General features: G+C 39.9%; 1 protein-coding gene across 4 annotated transcripts in view; it reads left to right on the forward strand.

Moving 5' to 3' along the window:
* ANAPC10 (anaphase promoting complex subunit 10) overlaps positions 1-24,748 on the forward strand; it is a 117,654-nt gene that overhangs the window by 19,102 nt on the left and 73,804 nt on the right. For 2 of the 4 annotated variants that reach the window (XM_083756079.1, XM_083756080.1), the window contains exon 5: positions 8,595-8,892. The exons of the other annotated variants lie outside the window; for them this stretch is intronic. In XM_083756079.1, coding sequence (XP_083612205.1) covers positions 8,595-8,825 — 231 coding nt within the window. In that variant the 3' untranslated portion in view covers positions 8,826-8,892. Of the gene's footprint in view, positions 1-8,594; positions 8,893-24,748 lie in introns of those variants that run through there. 4 annotated transcript variants of the gene reach the window in all.

Raw genomic sequence — 24,748 nt, forward strand, 5'->3', positions numbered from 1 at the left:
CAGAACAACCTCATCTGCAACCTTACAGAAATTTTGTATACTCTATTCTGCCTTTCTTCAGTGCTGGCTCTCCGTTTCCATCTTAAACATGTTTGCTTTAGATGGACCATAGCTTTTGGCAGCTTTTGCATTTTTAGCAAATAATACTGTTTCTAGCAAGAGTCGCAAGCAAAAGAAAACCAACAAAAAAACTTTGTGTGAGGTCCTTGCAAACTGAACCTTGGGAAAGTTATGTTTCTGTATTTTCTCCTTTGTGCTTCTTCCCTATTCGTGTCATGGTTATAAATTATATAGTTTGAAATGAAGAATTAAGAACGTTCTATTTTGTGACTCTCTCTTAAAAAAAATAGATGGGGCGCAGCTTTCTCTCTTTTATGTGCCTGGCTTTATTTTCTCTTTACCTGTTTTCAAGGCTGGCACACAGTGAAATAAGCAGTTATGGCATTGAAACTCCATTGTGCCAGGGCTTAATCCAATAAAAACAGAAATACCGCCTGCTGAGTTGTATGCAGTGTGCTTGTGTGAACATCAATGTCTGCTGTTCACACACATTTCCCCCCCTTCAAAGTTCTCTTTGGAATATTGGAGAGTGTACTGAGAGGTTTTTTTTGGCCCTTGTGTTTTAAAGGTTGTAGCGAATATTGTTCAGTTTGCTTTGGTAGGCTCACTAGATGTATTTCGCAGATGATCATTACTACATCAAAAAAGAAAAGAAACCAACGGTGGTGAGGGAGCTGGATAAAGTAAATAAGTGTTGCGTCAAACACACACACACACACACACACACACACACACACACAAAACACCAGATGCTCTTCTATCCTGTATTTGTTTTTTCTGCCTTGAAAGAAAAAAATATCGAAGGAGTGTTTGCATGTATATGTGTGTGGTAACAGGGGAAATGATAGCTTTAAATATTGACATATAACCATTGAAGATCTTAAACTTGGATTTCATTTTAGATGAAGTATACCTTGGCTGGATGATACCTTAACAACAAAAATGATTGCGCAGATACTTCTAGTGTTAGAATGTTTAGATCAGCTGTGTTCCATATTTGGTCAGATGCACTGTGCACATCGTTTCCAAGATAAAAAGCTCCCATTGATGCTTGCTTTTTTCTGTTTTGCTTTTTAATTAATTCCCACCCCCAACACACAGAGTTTTCAGCATCTTCGTCATAATTTTGATAGCTGATTTGCAGAGTTCAAGTGATGCATTGGCAGTTTGTAGCTTACCTCTCAGGTAAACCATAAATGAAAGGGGGGGGGGGATGTAGATAGTCACAAATGCAAAAACTGCAAGCACTGGAAAAGGTTTTTTGGGGGAGGGGGTACTGCTTGGAATATATAATCTATTTTCAGTTTTTGAAATATGGCTTGCTTGCCTTTGTTCATACGTGGTGGCCAGTTGTGCATCACTGCAGAAACATTTATCTGTCATTATTGAAATGATGCAACCCTCGAAGTCAGCTAGAACTAGTGAGGGTGATTGTTGCATGAAGCTGTAGCATAGTTAATATGTTTGTTGCACCATCTTTAAAATGCAGTTGAAACAAACAAACTCATTTGAATGTATTGCTGTAATAAGAGTTCTGCTGCCACCCCCCGCAAATGATTGCAAGCACAACTGGTACCACAAAACTTTATATATCACAGCATTACTCAAATACTGCTATCAGCTCTTGAAACCTGTGTTTTTTATTCCCTGAAAAGTGACCCCCCCCCACTGGCAGAGTTGACCGTTGAATTTGCCGCATGGTTTTTTATTGCAGTCCACTTCCTCATTCTCTACTAGTAAAGCTGAATACAGTGGTACCTCGGGTTACATACGCTTCAGGTTACATATGTTTCAGGTTACAGACTCCGCTAACCCAGAAATGGTGCTTCAGGTTAAGTACTTTGCTTCAGGATGAGAACAGAAATTGTGCTCCCGCGGCGCTGCAGCAGCAGGAGGCCCCATTAGCTACAGTGGTGCTTCAGGTTAAGAACAGTTTCAGGTTAAGTACGGACCTCCGGAACGAATTAAGTACTTAACCTGAGGTAGCACTGTACTTTTCCCTCTGTTCACTTGTCCGGGAAAAGATCTAGAATAGGAAAAACTATAATGGAGCATCCTCCCCCCCCCCCCAAATCTGTGGTCCAGGATCTGATGTGGAGGCGAGAATAACCCACTACCCCCAAGGGTTTGTCTGATTATATTTCGTCTTGAGGCATACAAGTGAACTGAGTGAAAGTCAAATTCTAGCAGCACCTCTGCTGAGCATTTAGTATGCAGCTTGCTTGATATGTTGTTTTTTTTTACCTTCGTTTGAATACCAAAGATGTCTGAGTGAGCAACGCACCTCAGTAGTGTATCCTGTTGTTGTTCTTCTAACTAACATTAACACGGAATTGGAAGCTTATACGATGCAAACCCTACAAAGGCTGTAAGATACTGGTCCAGTGTGGCATTCTTGGTCTTCTTATATTCTGTAGCCCTTTAGCATATTTCTGTTCAGTTGTGCAGATGCAAAATTACTTTAATTCCATTGCTTAGTTTATTTTTTTTTATATATAGATTACTCATTTTATTCATGCTCAGGAAATCTGTCTAGACATAACAAACAATTTTCAAAGTAAATTATGAACTTTCTTTTTGCACGTTCATAGTCTCTTTCCATTATATATGATAAAAACAGGACAAATTGAATTAGCAGAGAGTTGAAGTGAAGCAAAATTATTTTCCAACAGTCTTGTGTCTGTATGGGGATATGGTGCAAAAAACAAAACAAACCCAAAACCACTGCTAGGAAATAACTAATTATTTTCCCCCTCAACATTTTGGCATGCACTTTTTTCTTTTTTTATTAAAAAACTTCTCACTATGGCAAAACAAAACACTGTGAATTGTATCCAATGCAGCATTTGTGGAAGAGCACTTGCCCAAGGGCATTTCTCTGCTCCTTCCTTCTCATTGCAGCCTTTTGCATGCCACAAAAAGCCTGTCCTGAGGGTTGGGAGACGCTTGGGGAAGGCCTGGAATGTGAGGTGGGGGCCACACTGAGAGGGGGAATGGGGGGAAACCAAGTGGAGGCTGCTTGCAGTCTAAGCAGTGTTATCACAAAAGCATCCCAGTTCTGTAGATAGACGCATCTGTGTTAGTGTGCCAAGTGGCTTGCATTGATGTAACCACAGTGACATCAGTTGCAGTTTGTTAATGTGTAACCTGTGTAAAGCAAATAGAGAAAAACTGTCCTGGTTTGCTACTTGTCAATTTCAAAAAGTAGTAAAGAGAAGATGAGCAATACGTACTGTGAGCATGCTTCTGGGATTTACCTATAACCTCAACCCACGATGCTGGGAACCACTTTTGATTTTTTGAGCTGAGTGCAGAAGAGGAAATTTTGGGCCCTGTGATCAAAATATCACACCTACCAGAATTCCCTCTTTTGCCCAAGAAGCAGTTCTCTGTCCCTTTGCATCTAGTCTATGCCTTTCTCCCCCGCCCCCGTTTTTATGTCAAAATAGGAATGATGCTACTGCTGCAACCCACTTTAGTTAAGAGTGAGACCCAAAAACTGAATCCTAATGTACTAGGTTAGGAAATCTGTAAGCTATCAAAAATGCTTGTTTAGATAATTCTTTTGTCCTTAGGGAAAGAGCTTGTCTGCAAACATTGGCTAAAAGAGCATAAAACCAGTAGACTGGACATGTTGTCATTCTTAAACCAATCCAATGTGGCAATCATGTACAGAGTTGTATCATTTGCAGTGTAAATAAGTTAAGTCACTGTATGAGGTATTGTCTAATGTTTAGCCAATTGCTTTTTGTGCTTTCACCTCCTGGGCATATGTTGATCCCATCCTAAGCCAGTGCATTCAGTACTATGTGGTCATTTTTCACACTCCAAAGAAGATGTGTATTGAGCTGCCTGATCGTGATGCTGAGATTTCAAGAAAACTATTTCATAACTGCATTGTGAGGTCCCTGAAGTGCGCCCTGCAAGATGTACTATTTTAAATAGCCTACAGTTGAATTATACTGCACAACTAGCTCCAGTTTAAGCTTACTTATGTATGTCACAGAGACTGGGGACCTTAGCAAAGCACCTTCTCCATTTATACTCAGGCAAGTGTACTGTATTGTTCTTTTTAAACCAGAGCAGACAGGGAATAAGCTTTTCAGCTGCAATCCTCACTTTAGGCTTGGGTGCTGGTTTAAGTTTGCTCTGAGTTATATCAGATATGACCAATGCCACATAGCTCAGTCTGTGCATCTGAGCAAGTCATCTACAAGACATCTGAAGTACAACAAACAGACAGCAGGTATGCTGTAGATGTCCAAATTCAGTTTCTTGTACATTGCCATGACAATTATCTTTAAGAATATTCTACAATCAGATAAATCTTTACTGTTTTATGTGCAAAGTGTGTCATGAATTAGCTAGCATTGGTCTGTGTTGCTGTTTTTCTATAGTCAAGGAATGTTTATTGCAGTGCTAGTCCTAGTAAATGACAAACCCAAAGTAAGGGTTGTGCAAGTCATGATGCATTTGATTGAACTTTCTTTTATTTGTGGCCATGTATGAATGTCTGAAACTTGCAGTTCTTTTCCTACTGTGGATAACCTCCAAGTGACGTCTTTTTTGTTTTCTTATAAATCTAATGAGGTCAACTTTCAGTTAGAACTCTTCAGGGCTCTAAAATTTTAAGAGGGCCCAAGGACCTTTAAAATTCCCCCCTTTGCACATACAAAAGTTACCGATGACAGAAGACAAGTCAGTAGGAGATTCCAGACTTTTATAGTGTCCCACACAGTTTCTCAGTAGTCCAGTTGACTTTTCTGCATGCAAAGCTCTAGCAAGAAGTATCCTCTTTCTTTTTATTTAAAAAATTTATCCCACCTTTCCTTTAAACCAAAGTCCCAAGCTCTGTTTCAGTGTGATTACTATGGCCATGTGCCATTATTTCCTTACCCTGCTTCAGTTCCAAGCCATTGATCCATTTTCAAAGTGATGCAAGTAGTGAATTAAGATTTGTTAGTGGAAACAGATCAAATGTTTCCCCATTTTGTCAGCGACAATGGATAAATGAAGCAGACAGAAACACGAAACAGGTAGCATTTGTCACAGTGACAGCATTTGACAGTGTGGTAGACCTGTCATAAATTTACAATACACTCTAAGTAGAATTCAGATGTGTGTGATGGAAGGAGAGGTACTACATGACTGTATTGTGTTCATTCAGTGCAGCAGCTTCCACTGCTGAAGAGACAAGCCTGTCCTTCAACCTAATGGCTTGTTGGACATTCACATCAGCTTACCTATTACAGTGGTACCTCGGGTTACATACGCTTCAGATTACAGACTCTGCTAACCCAGAAATATTACCTTGGGTTAAGAACTTTGCTTAAGGATGAGAACAGAAATCGTGCTCCAGCAGTGCGGCAGCAGCAGGAGGCCCCATTAGCTAAAGTGGCGCTTCAGGTTAAGAACAGTTTCAGGTTAAGAACTGGCCTCCGGAACGAATTAAGTACTTAACCCAAGGTACCACTGTACTTTGGTTCAAGTAACTTTTCATACTTCTGATACCTATTACCTATTATGTATTGAAACACACACAAATAAAATATTATGTTTGTGGGTGGCTAGGTGGGTTGTAGTTTTGTTGTGTTTACTGATCACTGTCAAATAAGATTTATTTTTTAAAATAAGAAAAAGACACATTCACCTATTGTTTCCTTCAATACGTCTCTGAAGGCCATCGTGCATGTCACTTTTGCTAAATGGACAGTGCACAGTTGCTTCCAACTATGTGAGCGCATGGCAAAATACAAAATTGTGATCTTTTCTACACCTGTTGGTGTCCACAATTTTGTTTAATCCTGCAGGAAAGAGGTTGTGTGTGGTGCAGAGACTGTTCCTCTGAGCCTTCATTGGACTGTGTTCAAGGATTCCCTGCCATGGCATTTCGTCATTTCCACCATCTTGATGGTCTTTCCTTTTCTATATGTTTCCTTCTACAAAAATTGTTGTTGAAATATTTTTTTTCTTCATATTTGGCATTTATTTGGAACCGGACTGTCTTCCTGTAGGCTCTCCAGGAATGTCTGTTTTAGCTTCTTGAGTGAATAGAAAGCTCTTCTGACCTAATGGACTGAAGTAAGCCACGTCTTGACCATTTACAGGAGGTAACGGATGGTGGCCACACCGTCACCTCCCTAGGTGGTCGTTGCTTCACGAGGGCAAGCGAGTCGGCCTCTCCACAGTGAGCTCTTTGACTGGAGTTCCTTCTGCATTTCTTGTAAAGCTTCTCTTGTGGTGTCCCTCCTTTTGACTCACTTGGAATTTCTGAAGTTTCTCTTGGATACGCTTCACTTTCTAGCTGGAACCGGTGCATCATTGCTATTAACTTGTTCTCTTCTGTCTTAAGCGAAGAGATGGCAGGCACCCAAAATCTGCTACTTCATGTGTTGACAGTTCCAGTTTTGGAATTGCACAGCAGCCTGCTGAAACCTATTCCTTGTAGTTATGTTTTGGTACATGGGAGCCATGGGGCAGAGACTGCAAAATTCAGGATAAGTTATTCTTTCTTTAAAGCTGTTACGAGGAGGCCCGTGCACTTCAGGGAAGTGCAGCAAACTCACCAGGGGGGGCAGCCGGGGGGGTATTTTTTGTTTGAGTGCCAAGATACGGTGCATCAATAAATTACTAGAAATCATTGCCTACTGAGAGGGCTTTTCAGCCCAGCGTTTAGAAGTGACAAACTTGAAGTGTGTGTGTGTGTGTGTGTGTATTCATTCTGGTAAGAAATTATTTTTGCAAGTTTTATTTGTGAACCACCCAGAGAATTTTTTGTTCGTATCATTTGGTAAACTATATCATGATAAACACTTTTAAAAAATGGATTAGCTGGATGTTTACTTTATTTTATTCTTGTGATTATAGCCGTAGGCTGAGGGATGAATAGCCCAAAGTCACTCAGTGTCTGAGTAGGGATTTGAACCCAGCTCACATTTTTAAACAAAAGCACACAGAAATTATAAACAACCATGTTGCTCACAACTTTTTGGCATTTTGTTGGACCTAATAATGTTGTTATAATACTGTAACATTTGGATTTTAAAGGGCCAGTTAATATGATTTTAAAAAAGAAATCACATTTAAATGCTAAAAATCTAATTACTTTTTGAAAATCATTTATTTCTATCCTCGCTTATTAAATATCTGATCTCAATTTGTAAATCCAAAAATAAAGGAATAGCTGTTTCATATCTGAAACCAGTAATCTAAGTTTTGATTTTGCCCTTTGTTCCTTACTCCACACCGCATTCTGTCAGTGCTGTTCTAACACAGTTAAATTGTGTACATTGTCATATGCATGTTGCAACATGTCAGGAATGGATGGTTGGAATAAGATAATAGGAGTCTAAATTTTTCAGGTCGTGAAATTAAACTTGTTGTGAGATATTAATCTTCATGGTTTTATACATGGCAGTGAACTTGTCTGCACATAACAACTAAACCATGGTTTGTCGCTAAGTGTATCAGTTGGACTGAGTCTCAGAAAAGCTCTGGCACTCCTTCCTCTCCTCTCATAATGGCCGGGAGAAGGATTCTGCAGTGTTTAGTTTTACTTTCTATGAATCCTTGCTTTCTCATCATGTATGAACCATAGATGGTGGTTTAAAACAACCTCAGGTTAGTTAAACAAGTCAGTTTCAATAACCCATGGTTTGAAGCTGGCTCATTTTGAAACTGACCGGAATTTGTTCATGGAAAGTGAAACTAAATGCAGCAGAAGTCCTCCTGGCTGAGAGAGAGCGAGAAGGTGCAATTACACAAGCTCAGGGCTTCGCTTAGGTCCATTCCCACTCATGCACATAGCACTAAATTCTGATTTATATGCTAACTGCACCAGCGACATGAAATTTCACAAACCGTCAAAATAGAAAAATCTAAGATGTGCAGCATGGCGGGGGGGGGGAGGGGAGGGGACAACCTTTGCTAAGAAGATAGAAAAATGCTTCACAAAAGTCTAGCATACATATTTCCTTACATGCCAGTAACTTTGCAGTGTTGCTAGCTCCTGCCCCATGAACACTTTTACCTTTGGCATAACTACAGTGGTACCTCTGGTTACGAACTTAATTCATTCCGGATGTCTGTTCTTAACCCGAAACTGTTCTTAACCTGAGGCGCGCTTTCGCTAATGGGGCCTCCCGCTGCCACTGCACGACTTCCACTCGCATCCTGGGGCAAAGTTCACTACCAGGAGCACCTACTTCCGGGTTAGCGGAGCTTGTTACCCGAAGCGTTTGTAAGGAGGGCGATACGTAACCCGAAGTTCCACTGTATGTATCTTCCTTGTTAAGATGTAGAAATGGCATTTTGCAGATGCCTAAAGAAAGCATTACAGCCCTTCCTTTTCCTTCTCAAGATCCGTGCTGGACTGTGTATGTAGCAAATGTGAGACGACTGTGGGATCATGTATGCTCAACTCTCATTTTCCACTTCAGTCCACTTCCTTTTGTACTGAATAATTGATTGCTTATGCTAAGTGATAATTTAATCTGATTCCATTTCTACCTTTTTATTCTTCTTTTCTTCTCCAGCAACTTGAATTAGTGGAACCCAGTGGTTGGATTCACGTAGCTTTAACAGATACTCATAAGAAACCTATCCGCACTTTTATGATTCAGATTGCTGTTTTAGCCAATCACCAAAATGGAAGAGACACTCATATGCGGCAAATCAAGGTGTATACGCCAGTGGAAGAAAGTTCTATTGGTAAATTTCCTAGGTGTACAACAATTGATTTCATGATGTATCGTTCAATCAGGTAAACAAAGCTCCATTTTGTACTAAAGCATTGTATTTTTGTTTAATTTTCAAATAAAGACATAAAATCTTGCTGCACTGTCTAGTTCCTGGGTGTGTGTGTGTGTGTGTGTGCACTGCAGACATCCTCATGGATGTAACTTCACTATTGTTTATTTTATTCCAAGAAATGTATTGCTTTTCCTTTCTAGAAACAGAAGGGGGTAAATCTCAGAAGCTTCTTCATTTGATCATTATCTGTTAGTGTATTTTATTGTATAATTTCATTATTACGTTGGTCTCCTCCACGAGTGTGTAAATGGCTCTTTAAAGTGTGATTATGTAATTTTGGTCAATGTACAGGGAAGCTGATGAATAAATTCATGAACTTTGCCTTACTGCCTCCTGTAGGACCAGCCTTTCTTAAGTGCTGGTTACCCATAGCATATACAGAGCTACTTCTAAGAATATTTGATAGAGATTTGAAGGAAGGCAATCTGAGGATATAATTTTATTTGATTTTGTAGAGGTAAAGGATAAGATTCTTATTTCTGAAACATAAGAGCCTTGCTGGATTAGACCAAAGGTCTGTCTGATACAGCCAGATGTTTCTAGGAAGCCATGACCAGGGCATGAAGGCATTAGTCATCCCACACCATTGCCTCTCTAGTAACTGAGATTTGGTTGCATACTGCCTTTTAATCTGAAGGTTCTGCTTATCTATCACATCCAGAAATTCTAATTATTTAATTTGTCTAATCCCACTTTTAAGACATCAGTGACCATCACTACACCTTAGCATTTGCTTGCAGTAGTGCCTTCAAGGGAGGCCTTTGTAGTAGAAGTCAAGAGTCCCACACAGAAGAATCAGCAGGAGAGCCTCTAAATGAATCAGGACAGACATCACATTTTGAATTAATACACATCACCTGTGTGTGCGCGCTATACAACCAGAGTCTGAAATGACCTAACTGCACTACTTCCCCAGCCTAGTGTTTCGCGTTGTTTCCAGGTTGAGGGTTCATAAAAATGCCTTGTGTTAGGGGGACCCAAATCCTGGAGCCGGCATTTATACACATCTCTCTAAGGCAGGGCTCGGGAACTTTGGGCCCTCCAGATGTTCTTGGATACTAACACCATTCTGCTCCTGCTAGTGTGACTAAAAAGGTGAAGAATTTTGGAAGTTTGGGTCCAACATCATCTGTAGGGCCAAAAGTTTCCCATCCCTTCAGTAAGATAATTATGACAAGGGTGTGCGTGTCGCTTAAATTTTGCTAGAGTAATTTGGATCTACATAAAACTTTAAATTACAAAGCAGTGTTGTGTTCCTTGTACAGTTGTGTTACTGGAAGTTGTGAAGCAAGCTTCAGTCTCCTGAACATTTAAAACTATAGTTACTGCCATCTTTGCTTTCTGCCACAGGAGTCCAGCCCATAAAATAAAACATTTTCAGACAAATGTTGCATTGTTGGAAGAGCTCAAATGGCCATGAAACTCCACTTTACCACAAAGCAGGAGTCTTCATACAACAATTGTTTAACCCTGCCTAGATATTTTGTGCAGTTAATATTCAGCACAATTTTTCCTGGCTGAGGTTAAAGACACCAAGTACAGCTCTAGAGGACTATGAAGTCCTAATTCTAGGAATAATCAGTGTGTGCTAAGTGAGTATAACTTATTTTTGGATACTACATTGACTTACTGTATTCTTTGACCTACGGTATATATTATTATCCCCAAATTTGTTAGAAAATAATTAACTTTGGTGCGTGTTTGGTATATGCTCTGTATATATTCCACCAATTGGGGGAAACTGGGGTAGGATTGTGTCTCTTTTTAGCACCATTTTATTATGTATCCTTTGCATTGGCAGCAGCACCAATTTAAATATTTAGATGTCTGGATTTCCAGACACATACAGTTAATGCTACAGGAGAATCTGGATCTGATTCCCTCATTCAATTCAGATTTAGGCAGGTGCCAAACCCAGATTCTATTGAGATGCATGTGATTGAGGGTCTCCTTTGTCTTCTACTCAGTATTCCTTTCTAGTATGGAATACTAGAGAGCTGATCGTTTTATTTTGTTCTTCACTCTGGGGTCAAGACTTTTGGTTGAGGACAGACTTCCCTAAAGTATTGATGAGGATTCTTGCTTCCACATTTTGCCATGTTCCTCGTCTCCTTTCCATAGTTACTTAAGAACACGGGTGACCAACCATTTTCTGTTGAGGTCTATCCTCTGTTTTGGTCCACATGCTGGTGGTGGGGAGGCAGAAGGTGATCGGTAGGGCCGCCTCCTCCTCCCTCTTTCTCCTTCCCCAGAAAGCTGGCTGCCACAGGAAGAACAGATTGCTCTTGCTCTGAACTGATTGTTTGTAGAGGGCTTCTCATAGTAGGTTGAAGGCCACTCTGAGACCACCCCTACTTTGGAACATGTATGTGAAAGCTAGGTCCTATTATGTATCCTAATCAGTGGACGTCTCATCTCAAGTTTCCACCTTAGAAAATCACATGCCGTTTGAACCGATTAAAACATCGTTTTGACTCTGGCTCAGTGTAACAAAAATGTTTGTGAAGACCTCAAAGCTTTCTGATTGTGTGGATTCTTTAGTAGGATGAAATAAAGAGTCATCATATTTGTTTTCCCCATTAAAATATTTATCCATTTCCAGAGGACCAGTCTTAAAAACTCCATAGAGCAAACAAACCAGGATCTCAGAAAATCCAGAGTGCCAGAGATTTAAGATTAGGCTTTAATCTACATTAGGAACCTGTGCTGGTAAATCCTGGATTTAAGTGCTTTGCTTATTGAAGATGAGATTGTGAACCTGGAGCCAAGGCTGCCCAAATGTATATGAAATGACTTATTCATTTATATATTGGTAGCTATGATGCTGGGGTTATTCCTTAATCAGGGTGCTGTAAAGCGAACATTGAAATAAGTATGTTTTCATTTAGGGGGCACACAGAGAAGAACTAATGTATCAAATAAGCTGAATCTCAAGTATTTGTATTATGCATCTAGAACACAGTCCCTAACGTTTGAATTAGTTGGCAACATCAGTGACAATAATAGTCAGGGCAGCTATTTCAAATGGTAACAGGTCCAGATGGAATAATAATGCATGAAATGCTGAATATTAGGCATATTTCAGCAGCTACTGTCCCATGACTCCAGAACATAGCATACTGTGCTTATTTTTAAAAAACCATACCTCTTAATATACCAATTAAAAATCCTTTGACTTGCACATCAGTTTGTTTTCAGTTTATACAATATTGTGCAATATGATGCATCATCACTTGTATTTCCTTTTTTAAAAAGGAAATACTTGAGAGAGCTATAGGGGAGCGAATGCCATCATGCGCTTCGTGGTGAACATGTATAATAGATTTAACAGAAATGCACTTGATCTCTTCACCTCTTCAGAGTAGATTAGGTGTCTTAGTAAATATGGTGTTAGGATCCTCCATTTTTACAAAGTTGCTAATACACTAGGTTATTGAGGAAGCCAAGTACCTTCTGCCACCCAAGTAGCATATTCATGGGCAAATAAGACAACTTTGGTCTTTTTATGCTGTCACAGTATATGGCCCTATTATTGCTAGCTTCGATTTGGAAATCCTTTCTTAATTCAGGGTGTTCCTCCCTTCACACCGAATGTGACAAAGCCAGAAGACAATAGAAGTTGATGCAGGTCTCTCTAATGTTATTTACATAGTTTAGTTCTTTCTTTACTCTTCCTCTTTTAAAAAATCAGATTTTTATCCACCCTGATTACAATTCAAAAAAAGGGGAAGTCAGAGTTTAAACAGAACATCTGCAGAACTACAATTACAAAATAACTACAAAATTTAAAATAAGCTTGCATTCTATATCAAAAGGAATTAGCCAAAGGGAAAAAAGGAAAAAAGACAAGAATCCATATCATACCTTTTTGACTACAGATTGAAATATAATAATATAACCATTATTATACCCAACTCGCCATACCCAACTTCAAGACTCTGTAAAACCACAATATGTTTTGATTAACCCCAAATCCATGCTGTAATCAATAATTGGCTGTGAATTTCTTGCAAGTTTGTTGTGTCTGTCTTTCTTTACATCTGATACAATGAGTTTACTTGGCCATTGAAGAAAGCTCTCACATTTCCATTAATGAATTGGAATCATTGCTGATCTACACTTACTTAGAAGTAGTTTAATAATAAAGCCAGGGGCTTATATCCTTTTAAAAATACTGTTGTACCTCAGTTTTCCAATTAATTTGCCATGGTAGGGTTAGCCAAAGGGATTCTACCAGGCCAGGGGAACTGGAGTCCGACAAAGCTGGTTCCCCTGGCCTAAAGTCATTAGCACTTTATAATGGGAGACTCCAGGAACACTGGCATTTGGCTGAGGATATTTTAACGTCACTCCATTTCCTCTTCCCTTTCAAAGCTATTCATTAATTTCAGTTGCATTTTGGATGAAACGGAGTAAGTTCAACCATAAGCAAACAGAACCTCAAATAATGTGCTCTATCCAGGAAGATCTTTTACCTTTAATGCAATTTGTGTCGGCAGAGCTTTTTTTGAAGCTCATAAACTTAAGACCAGGCACTTCCCTTAAGATTCCATAATATCTTCCATTTTCATTCTTAACTGTGCTTCTCAAATTACCCTCCCTTTGCACGTCATTTTTGTGTTTTTGAATGGTTACGTGAAAGAATTATATCACCTTTTGTTCTAATGACCTCTAAGGTTGTGCTTACAATGCATTCAGATGATTAAACAAACTAGTACCCAGATCCCTTGTTCTTCAGGCCGGTGGTAGAGGCCAGAGTGTCCATCTCTTCCCTTCTGTCATCCCAGGGCAGTTAACAGCTGGAACTTTCTAGCCAGAAGGGAGGGGAAGAAGACTCTGCAGCTGCTCATTCTCTGGCCAATCTTTACACCTTGGTGGGATGATGGAGCAAAATGGCTTTGAAATGGCTTGGATTTATCCACAAAATTAAGCCAGCAGCATCACTGGGTTTTGTTATTTAAAATATTTTTTGTTCCTTGTGGGCAAGTCCAGGCACTTACATTTTAATTGACCGCAATCTAATTTGGCAAGTTTTTTTCTGCCCTCCACCCCTTTACCCCTTCAGCCTTAGCAAAATTTAGTCAAACAATCTCTTGACTGTAGTCCTGCATGAAAGCAATCATATTTCTGTACTTTTCCTATGACAAATTTATTTTTCCTATAAGCTTTCATTGGCTGGTACAGCTGGCACGGGCTTGCTGACAATGAGCCAGGAGATCTTAGCTTAAAGGAAAACTCACAGCTCTCTCAGATACTGGCACAGAGCAGGGTAAACCCATCCCTGGGCATTAGCACTAACACTTGTTGGTATTACTGGCACAGCACCTATTGGTACATACACACACCCTTGGGAGTAAGAAAAGGGACGTGGATTGTGTAGGGCAGGTTGTTGGTTGGTTGCTGGAGCATATGAGCAGGTACTGTTTGTTTTTAGGAGATGAAATAATTTGCTTTGTAGATTGAAAGGTATGATTCAACAGAGGGAGGGAGGCACATGTGGATAAGTTATAGCCTGCATTTTATTAGGTGTTTATATCTGTGTAAAAGTGTATGACTGTTGAACATCTGCAACTTCTGATGCTACTGTCAATAGGACCCCTCCTTCTGAATCATACGTTGGTCCAATAAAATAAAGTCAGTTAAGCAAGGCTTTAATAACCATCTGCCTTTCACAGTTGTGATATGATGTCTGAAGTAAATTTTAACTTTGACAGTAAGGGTTGGGGCAATTTTAGGTACAACACTTCTTTCTCTTTTTCTTAGCACTTGTGGTAAAATTCACACAATTGCTTAATTTGATTGAATCAGTGTCCATTGAATATTCATTTGTTGAGTGAACGAAGGCTCAGATGCAGAGATAAAATGAACTGGAAAGGGCATGACATAGTATTAGAGTTTCCTTTTTAATAAGTAGGAAATGACAAGTTTTCGTGGTTAAGGTTTATTTTAAGGAACGTGAAATGGGTGGGACCATTTTGTGTGGTCCTGCTCATATTTCTATTGGATAGATACAGGGCACATTCCACCAGAGGAAGACTTTGATTGACTTCCAAGTCTGACAAAATGGGAGTTTAATAAATGTATGCAGTAATTGTTTATTATTGAAGCCGAAAAACAAGCATGGTATTTAGACTAAAAACTATGAACTTGCCAAACTTGACAGACTTACAATATAGATTAGTCTGAACATTTGAACATTTGCTCTTTGTACTTTTTTGTGGGGTGGGTGGGTGCGGGGAGAGAGAATAACTTTTAAAAATCATACGTAAGATGTTTGCCCCCCCCCCCACTAGCTAACTGACAGTGAAATATTTTCTGCCACAAAATTATGAGCATTTGTCATTTGGAAAGCTGAAATTGGGCTCATGTATAAGTTGAAGGCACTGAAGTGTATGAAAATGGGATATATTGAGTTGTCTCCTGCAGGACAGCCAACGGTCCACTAGAGAACCATAGAGGACAAATACAATGATTTTGTAACTTAATGTTGCACTGGATATATTTTGGCGCTATCCCTGTGGTATTCACTTGTTAAGGAAGTAACAGAGGAGCATTGAAATACGGACAAACTCACTATGTGCTGCACCTACAAATATCCACTGAAATAAGAAATGTGATTTTTTTAAAGCAAAATGTATGAGGGGAAAACCTGGAGTAGCTAGTTTTTTCAGGTTAGGGAGGTGAATATGGTGCTTTGAAGCTAAATAAATTGAACAAATATGTGCCTGTTTGAACAAAACACAGACAGGAAGTTTTCTCAATCAGCAAATTGGGAAGAACCAGTAAAAAACTTCTTTACAAATTATTATTAAGGTTGGCCTGGAACTGCTGTTACAGTGCTTGAAGAAAATACCAATGTACAGTTAACAGCAAACTGAGCATGTGATCAAAATCTGACTAAATCCTAAATTTGCGAGGGAGGTAAGCCCCCAGGAAAAAAAGAGCTATAAAAGGTGTTCCAATTTCAAGTTTTGCTCAAGCAAGAAAGTCTTCTTGAGCTCTGGTGAGTTCCTGGAATCTTTGGCTGTCCTTTGGTCCTGTCTCCTGGTTTGTCTTCCAGTCCTAATTCAGTTTGAGGCCCAATTTGGTAACCCCATTTAGGCCCCAATCTAGGCCAGACCAGTTGAGACCCAACTTAGGCCCCAGCCAACTGGGGGCCTTTCACAGCCCTACCATTTCATTCCAGTTTTAAACCCTAATTAAGCAGGTAGGCGAGGAGAGGTGTGGTGAAGGAGGAGTATCTATAATCTCTTTTCCCCCGCCCCACATATTTATTCTGGGTTTTAAACCCTATATATTTACTTTTTTGAGGCAATAATAATTACCTTCATCATTAACTATACTGAGTGATAACCAATGTTAGTCATATTAAGGACATATCCTTTCAAACAGTAATGGAGTGGATATATCCTGAGTATGACTTGGTTGAATATCACCCACTGTAAGGATAGAAGATTGATGTGGTTAAATGTAGGGCCAAATGTCTGTTAGTGAACTCACAAACCCTATTATCTAGTTTTCTTAAGTCAATATAAACTAGTTCCATTGATTTCTCAGGGACAGACCCCTATCAGACTTTTAAAAAAGTGGATATTTTAAGTGGAGTTTACACACACACACACACACACACACAGTGGTACCTCGGGTTAAGAACTTAATTCGTTCTGGAGGTCCGTTCTTAACCTGAAACTGTTCTTAACCTGAGGTACCACTTTAGCTAATGAGGCCGCCACGCTGCCGGAACACAATTTCTGTTCTCATCCTGAAGCAAAGTTCGTAACCCGAGGTACTATTTCTAGGTTAGTGGAGTCTGTACCCTGAAGCGTCTGTAACCTGAAGCATCTGTAACCTGAAGTGTCTGTAACCCAAGGTACCACTGTATATAATATCTCAGTCTGTATGTGCACTGTATTTGAATTGCGTATAGATGAAATTGTTTAAAATGTCATTTATTGTTGATATTGTTTATCACTTCAGGGTGTTTAATAGGAAGTGATTCATAAGTGGAAATATATAAATAAGTACTGTGGAGTTTGAGTATCAGAGGCTCCAGGTCCTGAGATAATGCATCACTCTTGCTGCCTGAAAATTCATTTGATGCTATGACAGAGCTGCAAAAATCAAGCTCGTTCAGAACTGTTTGATTGGGAAACCATCATGGAAGCCTCCATTTCCATTTCACTTGAATCCTACCAATTAACAACCAGAAAAGTCAGAATATGTCTGAGTTAAAACAGTTATCTGAATACATATCAAATCGCTGAATAAATTGTAGAGTTTGTGGGAGTACACTTTGGTCCTCCAGATATTCCTGAACGATGACTTACCTCATCCTTGGTCATTTCCCATTCTTGCTAGGGCTGATGGGAGTTGCAGTTGCAGGGCCGGGTCGTCACAGTCATATTTCTTCAGACTTGTAACACATTAGACCTGGCTAATCTTTCCTCTTACAGGTTTATACTGGTGTGCTCCCATTTATTTCAGAGTATTTTTTAAATACAGTAAACTATAATTAAATACAGCATATTCATACCTATCCATTGTGAGCAGTCACATGTTGTATTTTCAAAGCAGCTCAATATTGGTAGTGACTAAATATGGGTGGCTGGGTTCCCCCCCTCCAATTGTGTTATGTGGTTTCACCAGTGAGTACATTATTGAAATTAAGATAGCTTTGGTGAATACTTTAGTCCTTTAAGAGTGTGTTGAAGGCACAGGTTACTGGTTTGTTTGTTTTTTCAAAATTAAGAATGCCTAGTGAAATTATTATTTTTACTAACCCCTATTTTTATAACAGGCTCATAAAAGCATCGCTTAAAAAAAATTGAAATTACCTTTTCACAAAGTTAAAAGGCAAAAGTTCATACATTAGTAGAGAAGACATATTTTATTTAAATATCCATGGATTTGTTATTTTAATATTTGATGTCCAGTTGCCCCATTGAGTTTTATCTGATTGGACACAAAGTGTTCCATGACTGACTTTGCCGTAACATTGGTGAATTTTAAGATTAACAAGTCAGTATACTCTGTTTATGTATTTTGAACATACACAGTGTCCTATTGCACAGTTTTATGAACATGGAAGGTTGAGGCTAAGCTTTTCCTTTCCGGTGTTGCATCTCACTAATGCTACTCTTTCACAGGAAAAAAATGTGTAATTTTGTTGATAAATATTTGTTAAATGTGTTCATAGGCACTAGATTTTGCCTACGAGATTATTTACACCTTTTTCATTGCAAAGAAACAGTTCACAGATGAAGAAATTGTACTTTATGATGGCATACAGCAATTTTCTCTAAAAGGGAGCCATATTCTCTTCCTGTCCTCTCTACATGGATTATTAGGAAAGCAAGTGCCTGGAAATAATCTAGCACATGTGCGTTATTCTTGGATGTTGTTGGATTACAATTCCCATCATCCCTCACCACTGGTCCTGCTACCTAGGGATGATGGGAGTTGTAGTCCAACAACATCTGGGGACCAAAGGTTGAGAAAGGCTGGTCTAAATGTTAAGGAATACACTGGTACCTTGGGTTAAGAACTTAATTTCTGTTCTCATCCTGAAGCAAAGTTCTTAACCCGAGGTACTGTTTCAGGGTTAGCAGAGTCTGTAACCTGAAGCATCTTGAACCTGAAGCATCTGTAACCCGAGGTACCACTGTAGTACACATGAGTAGCTTAACATACTAAAAATGACACTACCATACTATATAAAAATATATATCCAGCATTAAAAGACATTATCCAGAATTACTCATCTTCCATATGTACCAGTGAACATTACATAACATAAATCCATTCCAATATAGATTTTTCTCTCTGTGTGTAAGTTTATGTGGTTATTACTTTTTAATGTTTGCCTCCGTCACTTCTAGTTTATGCCAGAGGAGGCATCAAATGTGACATATACCCTGTTCCACAGTGTTCAGGAGGGCCCCCAACCCTCTGGAGAGGCACAGGGGGCTGCAATGAAAAAGGAGGAGACTTTTCTTCTGTAAACTTTCTCAAGTGAATGCAACTTAAGATCCAAATAATTGTAATGCAATATTTGAGGTGAAACTACTCAAACATTGCTAATCACTAATTATATATTTGAGGAATAACTCCCAAATGTGATCCTGTGAAATTTTCAGATCCTTAACTATGAGAGCCAGCCAAAATGGTGTTTAATTTCCCTCACAGAAGTTGGACTGCTTGTGAATGTTCTGTTTAGAGTTATACTTTTGTAGCAGCTGTGAACATTCTTTGACATTTCAGTTAAAGGCCACCTCTGTATTTTAACATAGAATATTACAATTATCAGTTTATTACAATTATAGCCCATAGTTTTTTCTAGTAAATTTATATATGCTGTAGCTAGTGCTGTGTACAGTCCCCTCCCTATCCAATTCATTCCAACCCAAAATAGCTTTGACCAGGGATAATCCGAACCCAGCTCAAACCCTAGATACAGTTTACAATCTGGGGGGAAAAAACCCTTTGGAAATTCCATTGACTTGCATTAGGAAACCAAAATTTCCATAAATTTATTTTTTTCCATATAGGTGCATCAGATTTGAGTTAGTTACTTAGTCACTCATTAAAATCCTTTAGCCAAACTTCTCTTTTATTCTTTCCATCCTAGTTAAGCTTCTTTTGACCTGGTTGAAGTACAGGTTTGTCTTCTGCCAGTGCCCTGGAAATCTTCACTTCCGGTACTCCTAGCTGTTACCAGACCCACATCCCAAGCTCCTTCTTACTTCCCTCAGGACTGCAGACAGGTTCTCTTGTCTCTTCACTGATTCAGCTATTCCCAGCAAGCTGTTCCAGTTGCCTCTGAGGCCTTCCTCCTCCTTGCCTTCTGGATGATTCCATGAACACCAAGCACCAACAACTCCACCCCAACTCTCCTCTTCTGGACCAGCACCAAGCCACATAGAGGCTTCTTCTATAGGCCCCTTCTTCTGTAGGCCCCTCTAATCCAACCCCAGCCAATCACACTGTCTAACTGAAAATTCTAAACCTGCACCCACCAATTGAAATGTACATAGCTTCTACTCTTCTTTATATCACCACCGCTTCCTCACAGTTCTTAGTCAAGGTCCCTACGACAGTTAAACTAACTTTCACTGGTCCAGACAGAAATCTTTCCACATGAAATGCATTACCATGTACAATACAAATGTCAGAACACATTACACAATACTCATTAAAACTTAATTCAAATAAACAGGATTTCTTCACATATGGTGCTATAATTAATAATTGCAAAATGTAGGAGACAGCTTGTCTGGCTTTTTCAGAGACCATTCTGAGCGTTGGTTCGGCACAAATTGCTGTAAATGTATTCTGGTCCACCTGACTGCAGCAATTTGTAGCTGCCTTGACCCAATGCAGATTCAGCCAAATTGGTACAAATGGACCCAATTCGGTTTGGGATTCAGACAAATAAAACTGCATAGCTTTAGTTTTAGTCTCGTCCCTCTGAAGGATAGGCTGGCAGATACTGATTTTCCTACAATCACTCAGCGAACTTCATAGCTGAGTGGTGATTCCAACCTAGGTTTCTTTCCTTTGTTGAAACCCAACAACAGCATCACAATGCTTCTTTCTAGGGATGCTGCTGTGTGAATTATGGAGGAACCATCCTTCCTAATGACTGATTCAATAAAGAAAAGGCTTGATGATGTGCCAGAGAACTGGGAGTGAACAATTTCAGAGTGCCTGGCCAGGTCACCCTGTTCTAAATGAAAAATTGTGAGTGATTGAAGCCAAGAAAACATCTAAAAAGATTTTTTTACACACACATGGACACACGCACAGAGAGAAGAGAGAGAGAGAGAGATGGGATCATGGACTGGAAGCTCAGATCTAAACCTTATGTGTGACCTGAAGGAAAAAGCAAAGCACAGTACTTGCCAACCAGCTGTATGGAGACATTTAATTATTATGGTTTTACAGTAGTTCAAAAAAGATGTAAATACAGTACATCACTATGGGCCATATCTGACACTTTCTGGAATGGGCACAATCTGCATATTACCCTCAGCTGTTCAAAAGTATTAAGGTACTGCAACATCCAGATTGAAGTCCATATTAAGAAGCACACCCAAACTGAAATAATAATAATAATGTTGGACTTGATGGTACCCCTAACCTAGTCACTAATTTCTGGCAGCAATTCTTTATGGATAAACATAATAAAGAGATCTAATATACGTGTCACATTTCTTTCCATTGAGCATAAATACTGTGAAAGCCATTGTTAAAGTACATGCCAGATACTACACAACAGAGGTGAGATACGGGCTTTCTGCTGAACTTTGTGAGAAGTGAAAATCTGAGCTGGATTCCAGTTTCCACTATTCGGAGTGACACTAGATCCATCTCAGAATGCTCATTTCTCCTTGACAAAATTTTCCACCGAAGCAAAGAGAGAAGAAGAGTTTGGATTTGATTTCCCACTTTATCACTACCTGAGGGAGTCTCAAAGCGTCTAACATTCTCCTTTCCCTTCCTTCCCCACAACAAACACTCTGTGAGGTGAGTGGGGCTGAGAGACTTCAGAGAAGTGTGACTAGCCCAAGGTCACCCAGCAGCTGCATGTGGAGGAGCGGGGAAGTGAACCTGGTTCACCAGATTACGAGTCTACTGCTCTTAACCACTACACCACACTGGCTCCAAAAGTTTGAACACCTACATAGCCCAGCAAGAATCCACTGACCGCATACAAATCAATCTGGCTAACCTGGTCAAAAAATCCACTTCCTCTCTCTCTAACACATGTAAAAAAATATCACTACAGCCAACCAAAGACAACCAACCACACCCTAGGTGACCCCAACCCCTCTCACTACCAAGGAAATATAACACGTGAATAGTAAGACAACCCATACAACTGACGCTGACACAAAACCCCACACATACACTAAATAGAAGAAGAGAAGCATTGCCACCCTACCCTACCCCAATCACGATTCCTCCTCATCCTCTTTCCCCTTCATTTCTTCCCAACCTAATACTGTATGCAACGCTAATGTCTCACAAGAAATGAAACTGATCTGTAGAAAACACACCTTGAAAAAAGAGACAATGCATGTATTTTTGTAAACTAAGAAATCTTTAATAATAATAATAATAATAATAATAATAATAATAATAATGCACTGCAGAACTTCCAACCATCAGCAGATGTTGGTTTTAGTTTAAATATTTTACAAAGGTTTTCTTACACTATTATACTAATTCAAGCTTTGGCAGCTGCCAGCATGGTCACATTTTTTTAAAAAAAACCAGTTATTGAATGAAGGGCTTCTAACAAGATATGCTACTGCTGCCCTCCATTGTCTTGTATCTTAAAGCAGTTTCAGATAGTACAATCAGCAGCAAGGAAAGAAAACACAATTAACTAGCACTTTTACTCCTCATGTTTTTTCCAAAGGTGAACCCAACTTTCAGGGCCAAACGTGATGTGATGTTTCTTTAAAACAGCAGCTCTCTAGGGAGCCAATCTGATTTGGGACTGTGGCATAGAGGGGATGGGGGCTTTAACCATTTGCAGTGCTGTGGTCCTGATCCACATTGCACCCCCTGCCCAGCAGAGCTGGCCCAGTACATTTTGTCACTTGTGGCGAACTCACAAAATGGCGCTCTCCTGCCAGGGGAGAAAGGGTCTGTGAAGATCTGTGGCTGTAATTAATAAAACCTTTTACATGTTTAAATATTTTGATCCACTTGGGGGAGAAATTTTCTGGTTGCTCATGTCTCTATTGTACTTCAACATTTATTTATATTTTTATATGTTTATTTATATATTTCAAAGACTTTGGAAATCTGTCTTTAGAAAGGTGTATTATTAGCTGTAGTATTCCACTCTCTGCCCTTAGAATGCAAAGAGAGCTCTTCAACATTTACTATAATTTCTCAAGTTATTTTTGTATCAGTTTCTCTAGCAGCTAATCAGGTTTGCTCAGTAGCCTAACCAAATCCATCCTAGATTAATTCTGCTTCCCTAGAACTATTCTTTAACTGGGGCTATGCTGCTGCAGGCCAGGTGCGAACACATTTTGTGCAATATTCAGAGGTTAAATAATAAGTAAAGGAGTCCAGGGCAAACTGGCTCAAGTAGTAGCTCATGACAAGCATATATTAATCATTATTATGCATTGTTTTTTAAATGGGAGAAAAACTTTTAAGATTATTTTAGATTTGAAAAGTTTGAGAAGGTAAGGGTACAGGAGAGGCTGCCTGCTTTTATCTCTCTGCATTGCTTTGCAAACCTTAAGCACTCAGAAATAATAAATGATGTTGAGATTTCTATTTCAAATCTGTTTCATCTGCCTCTGGTTGTATTGATGTTTTTCTTTAGCACTCTCCCCCACCCCACCGCTGCAAACACCTGAAGGATGTTCAAACCCCACACACCCATTTGTTAAAAGCATCAGCCTTAATTTCTTTGACAGAAGCTTTGTGAAATACAGCGTTTCTCCAAAACAGTTGGAAGAAGGCTTTCTCCGTCCCTTGTTTTGTACTTGGTGATAGCAACTGAGCTCGGCAGCCCTGAGCAGCGAGTCCCTCGGGCCCCAGCTCTCACTTGGAGGGAAGCTGACCGCTTTGACCCAATCCAGATCTGATTCTCAGTTCTGGGGGTGTGGATTGGTATTAGCTTTCAGCTCTAGCATGCCATTGTGTGAGTCAGCCTGCACCTTGCCCTCCCGCTAGTGCTATGAATAATAAACTGCGGGGAGAAGTTGCAAGCCAGTTAATGTGATGCTAGTGCAGGATGTTGCCTTCTCATGGCCGCCTCCTCCTCCTCCTCCTGCTCCTTCAGGATATCCAGAATCTGGTGTGGCTGGAAGCTAGGTACATCTGGCATGGGCTGGAGCAGCAAAGAAGCAGAGTGGTAAATGAACAAAGAGGACCTAACTCTACTCCACCCTGGAGTAAAGAGGCTTAGGTCACTAGAGGGGAGGGCATATCACTGCGGTGGGAAAGTGAGGCAGGGGAAACAGAATCAAATGTTTGTTTAAGGATTGAGAAGATCGGCCCAGCCCTTCTGCCTTGCCAGCATTTATGTGCAGCACAGTAGAACTTAACCGTAACCTCTCATTATCCTTCCATTATATATCGCATTAGGCTTTGGCAGTGAAGACAACCTAAGCCAGTGGCCTTCCTGATTTGTGGTTTCTACTTGGCTTACCTTACTCAGTTGAAATTTATTTTGTTTTGTTAATGGCCAATGACAGAGCAGGCCTCCAAAGCAGAGCTGCTCTGGCTGAGAGTCAATATATAAACATGCTGTATTACTGTGGGTTCTGGAAAACACAGTTGAGCAAATCATTTAAAGCACATATTAGGTCTTGACAAAGGTGATAAGGGACGTTTTCCTCTTTTTTATATAGCCATTATTGCCTAACAGGGCTTTGGTGTCTGGGGCCTCCATGCTTCATGGTGCTGGAGGCCTGTTTCTGTGAGGTGGGGGATTAGTCCCCCCAACCCCTCAATATCCCTCCTGCTTTGGGGGTTGTTGATAGCCATATAGGATGATGAGGAAGAAGAGTGACACGCTCAGCATGTCTGCCACCCTCCTGAAGAGAGACATAGGGGAATCAGCCCATCACTTCTGCTTTGCATGTAGATGGGCCCTTGCAGACTGTAGAAAACCAGAGTCAGCCTGGGCTGCAGAAACCCAACAGCCTGTCCAGGACAAAGCGCCACACCTACTGCTGTACCTGCACCCAGGAAGGACCTCCTCCATTCCCACCAGCTGGCAGCAAGGACTGTTATTGATGCTCACAATTTATGTAAGGTATTTCATAGAATCATCTATTAGCTTTATACCCTCCAAGGGGCTCAGTGTACATGGTCCCCTTCCATTATATCTTGTAAAGTAAGT

The sequence above is a fragment of the Podarcis gaigeae genome (genome assembly GCF_964106915.1).
Source record: "Podarcis gaigeae genome assembly, chromosome: 9".
NCBI classification, from domain to species: Eukaryota; Metazoa; Chordata; class Lepidosauria; order Squamata; family Lacertidae; genus Podarcis; species Podarcis gaigeae.